The 10138-nt window shown below is 34.4% G+C and overlaps 2 protein-coding genes across 2 annotated transcripts; one reads left to right on the top strand and one right to left on the bottom strand.

The window, feature by feature from the left end:
• The first annotated feature begins 2479 nt into the window (after positions 1–2479).
• Positions 2480–5298, top strand: LOC146918807 (Pseudouridine synthase family protein). Its single transcript, XM_085712027.1, has 5 exons — positions 2480–3165; positions 3244–3342; positions 3760–3871; positions 4557–4603; positions 4724–5298. Exons 1-5 carry the CDS (start codon positions 2503–2505, stop codon positions 5084–5086), a joined length of 1284 nt encoding a protein of 427 aa, XP_085568153.1. The 5' UTR covers positions 2480–2502; the 3' UTR covers positions 5087–5298.
• Positions 5299–6160: 862 nt separating this feature from the next.
• Positions 6161–9294, bottom strand: LOC146918806 (F-box/kelch-repeat protein At3g06240-like). Its single transcript, XM_085712028.1, has 2 exons — positions 8400–9294; positions 6161–6299 (listed from the first exon to the last, which is right to left on the bottom strand). The coding sequence occupies exon 1, from the start codon at positions 9243–9245 to the stop codon at positions 8430–8432; it is 816 nt and encodes a 271-aa protein (XP_085568154.1). The 5' UTR covers positions 9246–9294; the 3' UTR covers positions 6161–6299; positions 8400–8429.
• Positions 9295–10138: the final 844 nt, after the last annotated feature.

Genomic DNA, 10138 nt, shown 5'->3' with positions numbered 1-10138 from the left:
GAGGAATAGATATCGTGCTTCTATTCTAATTTTGCTTAGTTTTTATTAATTATTAACCGTAGGATTTGTTAAATTTAATGGTTGAGATTTGGTGTAAGTCTAAAGACTTACACGTGGTGTCAACGGATCCTGATATATATATATATATAGGGAGGGAGAGAGAGAGAGAGAATAAGAGAGAATAAAAGCACATATGAATATGAGAGAGGAGGTTGTTTCAAAAGTTGTCAAAAAGTGGTCGTACAAATATAATTTCTAATTTTGAATGATCATTCATTTGACTATCTAGACATCGACAATGGTACAAGTAAAAGATATTGCATCACTACATAGTGTATTACTTAACAATCAATCACCACATTAAAGAAAATTGTGGATAAGCTACCCACAACCAATTACTAACCACGCGTTTCCACTAACTATGATGGAGTACATGTGACTGGTTTTAATTGATTTCAAAGACAACCTAGGTCTTACAAATTTTCACTCATTTCTTCTAAATCCCTTGCTATAAACATCTTCATTATGAGAAATGTACACATTTCATTATGTTAAATCTCTCACTTACCTCAATCGACTTGAACGTTAAAGTGTTTGTAGGTATGAAATCCCTGCTGAGGAGCATCACACCGTTATTAGTCATGCTTCCATCAACTCCGATTGCATTTAAGATCGACTATCAGTAATTAAAATTGTGAGTAAACTGTTATGTTTCATACTTTTTTCTTTCTCGTTGACTTATCAATGGTTTAACCGTTGAAAGTCAAACAATGGTTTCCTTATTCAAAATTTCAGGGGTTGATGAAACTTGGAAGCAATTGAGTAGGTATATATCAAACATCATAAGTTCTATGGTTCGATTTCAGGATTTATGTCGTCGATAATTATAGTGATACTTCTACCTTAAGAAGAAATGATTGTTTACCTGATTCATCATGTACCTAGAATTTTAATATAAAAATTCCACCAACACTCAATTGAACATTGAAACATGTATATCATTCAAACCACAAGAACAAAGATAATATTGACTTAACATGAACAAAGATAAATAATTCTATGTGTTCCATTTTAAACGACTCATAAATATTTTACATAGATTGACAAAGGTGTAAAAATGTAAGAGAGAAAATATTACTTTTATTTAATTATCGTGATCAAGTGGTGATGTATGTTCGTCGTCGTTTTCTTTCTATCAAGTGATTTTCACATAAATTTATGTTTTTTTTTCTGGTCATTTCCTTTTTGAGTGAAACGTATGTTATTCGTCATCTTATGCGGTGTTGTTTGTTTTCAAGTTTTGCTACAGTGTTCGTTTGGTTCCGACTGAAAGATTAGCTTCAGCCAATTACATATTTAATCAATAATTTGAACGTCAACGTTGAAGGTACGATGACATTCCGACCACTTTAATTTTACCGTATTATTTGCAGACATTTTAACATTATATGTTTACTAAAAAAAAACATTATATGTTATTTATTGGATTGTCGTAAGTTTGTACACAAACTCATCCTTTACGATTTTAGCGATATTAAACATGTCGGTGTATTTGATGTATTCTATCTATTTTTATTTTGTTTTTGTATAACATAATTTGTACATTTCAGAATATATACCACCTTTTTCACATCCAGAAACAAGTGTTGTCTTTTTATATTTGAACTTGATTGATATAAGCTTGTAATAACGATAATCATAAACCCTAACTTTACTGTTTCAACAATAACCCTTTAATGATAGGCTTTAAAGTAAATGTGTTCGGGACAACTCATATCTGAACATGAGTAAAAAGAAAACTAAAACCATGACAAAAACAACAAGGGATCTATACATATGAGGTGCTATAGCTCAGTGATAAGAACTTACTCTTATAGTCTGAAAGTATAAATTTTAAATTTTTTCGAAGAAGACAGTTAGAATTTGATCGTTAACGCCACTTTAATTAATAAAAATCATCTCTTATCAAATTTTTGTAAAACAAGGGAACTACGTTTAGAGTTGTATCGCATAAAATCCAATGGATAAATATGTCATTACAATGTACGGATGAGTGAATAGAGAGTATAGTTAAAGTGGGCTAAAGTGAGAGAGGTGAAGAAAATAAGAGTTGTAATAAATCACGCTCACGAGAACGTCTGAATTAATCAATCCAAACAATTCTCGTTTGAATGAATGAAACCTAATAAAAGTAAATTTGATATATGGGCTAATTAATTAAATGATCCCTATAAATATTCAAAATTTTGATTTTTTTTTTTTTTTTTTTTTTTAGGTTTTAAAAACAAAATCCTGGAAATTTATTAGAACAGTTTAGTACTAGAATGTAGGGGTGAAGAGGAAAATAAGGTGTGTTATTAGCATATAGTATATGTTTTGAAGAGCATAGCATAGCATGGCATAGGTATACAATTTGGTTTGGGCCCACCCATCTTGACGGTCGTTCGTTAATGTTGGCCGGCGGCCATCATTTTTCATTGAGCAATAACATACGATACAAGTATGTATGTCCGAGTCGGAGCCGCCGTGAGATCATGGAGTCGTCGTCGTCAGTTGTCATCTTCGGCGGTGGGAGCGGAAGATGGAAAATGGCTTACACTGCCACCTGTGAGTACTACTACTGTAAACCAAGTGACCTCTTCGACTTCGACCCCTGCCCTGAAATGGGTTATACGATGTTGCCCTCAACTACCTAAAACCCTTATCCATAAACTCTTTCGTCTAAAACAGGTTCGAATGCTCCCACAACAACAACATGCTAACAAGTTCAAAAGGGTTACACCTAAGGATACTTTGAACTCAGGAGATCGTATATTTCTTCCCAATTCTGTTAAACAACAAATTCCTCCTACTACACCCCCCAAACATGAATCTCTCACTTCTAAACAAATAAACTTCATTCGTTCTCTTGTTATCTATAAAGATCCTCACATTCTTGTTCTAAACAAACCTCCTGGAATGCCAGTGCAGGGTGGCATTAATATCAAACGAAGTTTAGATTCTGTTGCTGCTGAATGTTTAAATTATGATTACTCTCAACCTCCTCGTTTGGTGCATAGACTAGACAGAGATTGTTCTGGAATTCTTGTCATGGGAAGAACAAAGACAAGCACCGCACTTTTGCATTCCATCTTCCGTGAAAAAACATCAAGGGCTTCAAATGAGGTAATATTAATAATCACAACTTCAACTTCAATTTATTTCATATTTTAACTTCATCTTTTATTTTATTTAAATAAATAGAATGACACGGAAAAGAGAATCCTACAAAGACGGTATTGGGCATTGGTTCTTGGATGTCCTAGACGTTCAGGCGGAGTCATTAATGCTCCACTGGGTAAGGTTGTATCCATATTCTCAACTTGGCTAATCCTTTCAGTTAAATCACAATGTTTTGCAATGGTTCTTTATTTTCTCTTGGAACTAAACTCTCTTAACATTTCAAACACCTAATTATCTTGCTAAATCCTATTTTACCCTATGTTTCCTTTCTGCTTTACATTACTTGTGGACCAGTGAACTAAATTTAAAACACAATTTTAGTTTCCATAGTGTGTGGCCTCGTATACACAATGATTGCCAACAACTCTCTGCTGTCACATGAATGCTTAGGCCTTACAGCTGCAATATGCAATAGTCAGTAAAGGCTTAATCTTTATTAGCTTCTTGTACTTAAGTAATTGATAATTGATTTAATGAGCCATAAAAGCTCCTCATATTGTCAATAATGTTGTAACCCTTCATTTGATTTGGTTTCAGGTCGTGGTTGACAACGGAAAATCTGATCGAATAACTATCATTGACAATTCTGCATTACTGTCATCGCAACATGCAGTTACAGAGTACCGAGTGATTTCATCATCGTCTCAAGGTTGGTATTGAAGTTTACGTTAAATTCTGAGTTTTAAGTCACCTTAAAATTTAGAGGTTGATGTTTGTGATTGTCCCTGTAAGTGTGGGTGAACTTGTGTTTTATAGCACGGCATAATTCTGGCTTAAGATTCTTTTTCCCTTTTGCAGTGTCTGTGACATTTTAAACTTATCTTTAGTTTTGGCCTCTCAAATTATCTTTATTGCTAATGACTAATGACTAATGAGTTAATATAAAAATATCATTAGTGATTTAAGAAACAATAATTAAGATCTCCCTCCTTATGGAATTACCGAAATGCAAAAAATGCATGCTTCCAAACTAGTTGAGTTTACAAAATGATACATTACATAATTTAGTTTAATAATTTCACATCATCACATGTTATTGGATAAAGCAGACACAAAAACGAGCTGATAGCTACATAAAAGGCAGGACTTCAATTTAATTTCATGTTTGGAAAATAGAATTTTAGTCTGGGCACAAGTAATTAAACCGATAGGTGATGTCCTACATGATTTCTATCACAACAGACCTAATTGCAAATGTTTGAGCCTAAAATATGGAAAATTTGTGATGCGTCCTCCCCCCTCCCCCCTTTGTTATGTTTAGTTTTCCTTCAAAACGTGTCTCCTTTGATCTTCTTAGTTGGCAATCCCGACTCATGTCACTGGTAATGATGCAGGTTATACATGGTTGGAGCTTTCCCCTTTAACCGGTAGAAAACACCAGGTAATAGAAACAAGGGAAGAATCATTACCAGCTGATCTTGGTACTACAACTTAGTGTTCAATCAATGCATATGCTGCATCCCCATAATTTCTATTCTGATTGTTTGTGCTGGTTCTGCAGCTCCGTGTCCACTGTGCTGAAGTGTTAGGTACACCGATAATTGGGGACCACAAGTATGGACGGCAAGCTCATAAGAAGTGGGGACAGTTTGATTTGTCTAATCCGGAGGACTCAACTGAAAAACATCTCAAGGAAGAGGCACTCCCTTTTGGCCTTAATTTGAATAAGGGGAGCATCTCTGACAAACATCCTCGATTACATCTTCATTGCAAGCAAATAGTCTTGCCCAATATATCTCAAGCACTGCAAAATGTGCAATCAGTATCAGATTCAAGTTATGACCTCTCAGTAGTTGAATCACTTGAGCTGGAAGCGGATTTGCCCCCATACATGAAAAAGAGTTGGGAGGTGACAAATTCTTGAGTTATGATCAAAGTGTAGCAGTCTTTTTAATTCACTTGGTTTCATCTTTGTAACTTCTTCCGTTTGAGAGTCTGCTATCAATTTGATGCCTTCAAGTGTGTTTGTAACGTATGACTCATGAGAATTCAATTGGCATTGCATTTTCCATATGTTGAAATGAGACTCATGTGCATCATTTCATGAATAATAAAAGTTATACTATTTTTTTTCTAGTTGTATATGTATGTATGCCCCATGTTCTTGTAGTTGATAGATACCCTTCAACTCTATTGCATGCACCGTCCACACTAGGATTGTGAGTTGCCGTGACCCTCTCCTTATAGGGTGTTCTCTATGGCGTAAACCACACCCTATCTCCTACAACACTCTCTTTCATCTTATTTCTCTTTCTCTCACTTTTCTCTCAAAAAACAAATTCTTCACAGCTTGTCCCCATTTCTATCCTAATACTAGAGAATGTATAGAGATTCAAGGAAGTGACTTGTATACAAGAAGATAGCTTATGATTTTGTCACTTTCAGGTATATTTTTCATAAGATTTGCAAGGAGCAAGTAGTTTACTCTCGCATAGTTAGATTATTGTTGATGTACCAAAAAATTTGCTTGTTGTGCTTTTCTTTATGTATTTGTTCTTGATATACATACTCTGAATCCAACCAGTTCAAGTATCAAAACTACTGCTTTCATTTCAATCTTCTTTCTCTTAAGCACGTTGCAATATTTGATGTGACAATTATTTCTATATTCCAAATTCCAAGTCTGTGTATATATGTTATACTGTTTTAGTCCAAATTCCAAAATGCATTTTGTTTCTGTAAAACGTAGCAACTCAAAATTTTAGAAAGATTGATAAAACGATAAAAAGTCTCCTTTCACATTTCTCAATTTTTCATCCCTATATCACTTGACTACAAGCCCTGAAGCTTACTTTTTTCCCACAAAAATTGCTAAATGACTTCAACTTATGGCTTATTACATTCCACTCATTCAATTTTGGAGGGTCTTCTAAAATTTCCAAAAACTATGAATACATTTGGCTGCTTGTGAAGAGTTTCTAGGGTGGAAGCAAGGAAAACTTTGGCACAACACCGTTTTGCTTCCTAATCCAAGCTGAAGTTCCCTCAGAAAATATAACAAATGAAAGCATCAGCTGTCGTATGCACCAATGGTTTTCAAAATTCACCGTTTGTCTACTTTGAATAGAGCTCATGCACTGCAAGATAGATTAGAGCAATACAAATAAGCAAATGTAGATTTGAATATCAACAAACAAATTACATAAACAACTGTTAGAATACACATTATCAGAACTCCATTGAACCCCAAAATACCTTCAAGTTGGTTATAGCCCTCATGTTTAGTCTAAACCATGTTAGAGATTTAAAACTTGAGAAATTTGGTAAGATTGTAAGAAAGGAAATCTTATCTTAGTTTTGTCTAAATCATCACTTAGGCTTCCTAATCTTCTTTACCAAATTTGAGCCTACATGTCTCTAAAATGATAGGAAACTTGTTCAACTATATTTTTCTGCATAATCATGCAGCAACTAAGCACCTGAAATGCCACATGTAAGCCTTAATAACAAACTACATTTGGTTCCTTAATTCAACTCCCAAGCACTTGAATGTCTAGTCCAGCCATCATGCTTCTTCTCCATCTCCAGCCCATCGCATGTACTACTCATTCCTATTATCGATGTTCAAACATAATTTGTAGAAAACCTACCCATACCCGAGAAACAAAAGTTCTTTGAATTTCAACTTGCCTTGCAAAATTCATTAATTTTAGACCTTTACCACACTATTATTTCAGTATGGCTTATGCTCAGCATTACCAATTTATAAACTAACTCATTGGGGATACTAACACTTATATCCCTTTATTAAACCCAACAAACAATTATGTTTTTTTAACTCATCTCATAATCAAACTTACGTTCCATCTAGCCCCCCAAAATAACAAAACAAGGTTGGTGATCATAGAACAATATCAAATCTTTATTTTATACAAAATTAAGAACCACACACATCATTCCATAAGAAGAATACAAACTGATCGCATAAACCACTTCTCATCTACATCACACTAAAATCAAATAGAAGCAATGACTGTTTCTAATTACAACTAGATTAGTTCCTAATTCTTGTGAGGACACAAGACTCCAAACATAATAATTCACCCTCTTTCCTCATGGCATCCAGTCTAAGACAAGGTGGTAAATAGAAGATAGTGCACAAACAAAGAAATTTGGAAGATATTAAAGGGATTATAGCATTAGGAGCAATATAGTATAATAATCATAAACAAGCTGGAATAGCAGTTGGTTAAAGTATGTGGCTGTTAACCACAAGGTCGGAGGTTCAACCCCTCCTTATAGCAATTTTAATCCTGCCTATGTTTAGCTTTGCTATTCATTGCCAGTCCCAAGCCCGGGTAAAAGGAGAGGGATGTGTTAAGCTTGGGCAACAAACATAAAACTTTGTCCAATCTCTTTGATGTGAATCGAATACGCAATAGTGTTAAGGCTAGGTCGTTGCCTAGAAGCAACGTGTTGTATAGCTCGAGTACAGTGTGAAATGAGCAAGGGCCGCTACATTGTTTTTGATAGAACACTATGGCGTCGTTTGATTCATGTAGTCGACCCCACTTAGTGGGATAAGGCTTGGTTGTCGTTGTGTACTGTATAGTATAATCATCAGAAATTGTGAGTCAAATGACATGGGTGTGTCACTTAAATTTAAGTTTAAAACATGTATGCCTTACCCCAATTACTTGAAACTTTACCTGATGATCTTATCTTTCTATTGTGAAGAGTCATGCAAACAAGGAAAATACTGATGGGTGCTGATAATATAACCTTATTCCATTTTATAAGTTTTCAGCCGAAGCACTGACTTGTAAAAGGGATAAAGTTTAATGGAAATATTATGCAGCCGAAGTACTGACTTGTAAAAGGGCTAAAGGTTAATGGAAATGTTATGTTTTGAGAAGATAATAATCAAATTGCCTATTGCCTGTTGTGATAGTGAGTTTGATCTTCATCGATATGCATGAACTCATGAGACTAATTTACCATATAAAACCATTTCAAGCAGTTACCACATAATACATCAGAACTCAATCCAATTACACAAACAAAGTTGTCAATATTTCAATTTCAAATAAGCACAACACAAACAGTTAAGCAATACAAATTTCATGACCTCCAGCTATAAATATAACTATAAATATACTACTCTACAACATCCAAGAGTTCATAGCACAATGTAACTATAAATATCAAGAAAATGGTGAAGGAGAATATTTCAAAACCTCGTTCTTCTTCTTGTTTGTGTCATCTCCTTAAGCTTGGTCACTGTCACCTGGGAGTGAAAGCAGAGACTCTGTATAAAGAGCCACTTCGGTTCCATGTGTACTGTCAGAATAGTAGTGCCACTCTATCAACTGTCCTTTGTCATTATACTTCACCAATTTCCATCCATCTTCTGTTCCAATGATATCACCACTTTTTGTAGAACATATTGGGGAAAACAGCTTAGTGGAAATGCCGTCAATAGACAAAACAAGAGTTTTTGTCCAAGAGGAATGCACTTTGTATTCTTTCATCACCCATATTTCAAGTGTATCATTAGCATAATCCATAGCCCATATACTGAGAAATTCTCCAAATACCCACACATCACAATTTGTAGCTTCATAGTCAATATCAATTGGGAGATGAATCTCAAAAAGTTCCCTTTTGATTAAATCAAAGGCAAGAATAAGATCCATTCGTAAATGATCGTGACGAAAAGCGAACCAATGAATAGCCCCATTAAAAAGAGAGCCTGTTATTTTGGGGTAATCAGTAGAGGAATTGATATAAGGGCAGTGAATACCCTCAATTTCTTTCCATGTATTAGCTCTGAATGAGAAAATCTCCAAATGCTTAGTATTAGCTAATTTGGGGTCATGAGAAATTGACACCAAGAAGTAATCATCAGTTGACTCCTCATACCCAAAACCATAGAAATAATTTCGATATTCGGAACCATAACGAGACAAAGGTAATTGTTTATGAAATCCAGTGGATGGATTCCATATATAGACGTCAAAAGAACCGTGAAGAAGTAAAAAGCCTCTACAAGAACCTTTAAATTGAAGATCATGGGGGTACATAAAATAAATGCTGGAGGAGGCATAAGAAGAATCATCCTTAAAAGATTATGCTTCGAAGTCAATAGATAGACAATGACGATATGGAATTGGTCCAATGAAAATGATTCTACGAGTGAGTGTTGCATTGCAGTTGAAGAGGTGAGTTGAAAATGTGAAAGTGCAAAATGGGTATCATTGGAGATGAGAGATAACCAAGACTTACAAACGCGTTTGAAACGAATAAGAGACTTAACTGGTAAGCGAAGTAGGATTTGGATGATCAATTCAAAAGGCAGCATATACATTGCAGACGCAGGATCCATGCTTGCTTTGCCTCTTTCATTTGCGAATTGCGACTGTTTGTTTCTTGTTGTTTCCGTCCACTCCCAACTCACTCTCTTTTGTTGCTTGCTAGGTTGATGATAAAGACCCATTTGCCATTTACGTTAACAAAAAAATGTTATCGTGACAAATGAAATGAGACACGTAGTACATGATAATGGAACAAAAGGCATAGTGTATTGTAAAATGAAACTGAAAAGAAAGATTTTTTTTAACAAAAAAAGTTTAGGTTAGTTGGACTTCAGAATTAATAGAATTGATGGACTTCAAGACTCATCAAACGTTAATAGAGCTATTATAAATTATCAATCACATATAGAAGTTGACGTTAACGACACAAGTTGAAACCACAATTATGTGGATGGGTCAACTTCTTATTGACCGAGTTAAAAAGAAAGAATGTTGGAGAGATATTTAATTATTTTAAACTATTTTATAGTATTTTAAAGTGGGATGATTATTTAGTTGTTTGGTATGAGGTAGAACATCAAAGAAAAATATATCATTTTAAAATGATAAAATTTCCTTTTTATAAATTTAATAAAAACACTAAAATCTCCTAAAGTAATTTT

Source organism: Medicago sativa, chromosome 5 (assembly GCF_051527215.1).
Source record: "Medicago sativa cultivar Bolivia chromosome 5, Bolivia_mono, whole genome shotgun sequence".
Taxonomy (NCBI): Eukaryota; Viridiplantae; Streptophyta; class Magnoliopsida; order Fabales; family Fabaceae; genus Medicago; species Medicago sativa.
This window is presented reverse-complemented; position numbering and strand designations above follow the sequence as displayed.

Coding starts and splice junctions, on each gene's coding strand:
- LOC146918806 (XM_085712028.1), bottom strand. CDS start 9,245: ATGTACCCCCATGATCTTCAATTTAAAGGTTCTTGTAGAGGCTTTTTA.
- LOC146918807 (XM_085712027.1), top strand. CDS start 2,503: ATGTATGTCCGAGTCGGAGCCGCCGTGAGATCATGGAGTCGTCGTCGT. Junction 3,166..3,243: donor CATCAAGGGCTTCAAATGAG/GTAATATTAATA, acceptor TTAAATAAATAG/AATGACACGGAAAAGAGAAT. Junction 3,343..3,759: donor TTAATGCTCCACTGGGTAAG/GTTGTATCCATA, acceptor ATTTGGTTTCAG/GTCGTGGTTGACAACGGAAA.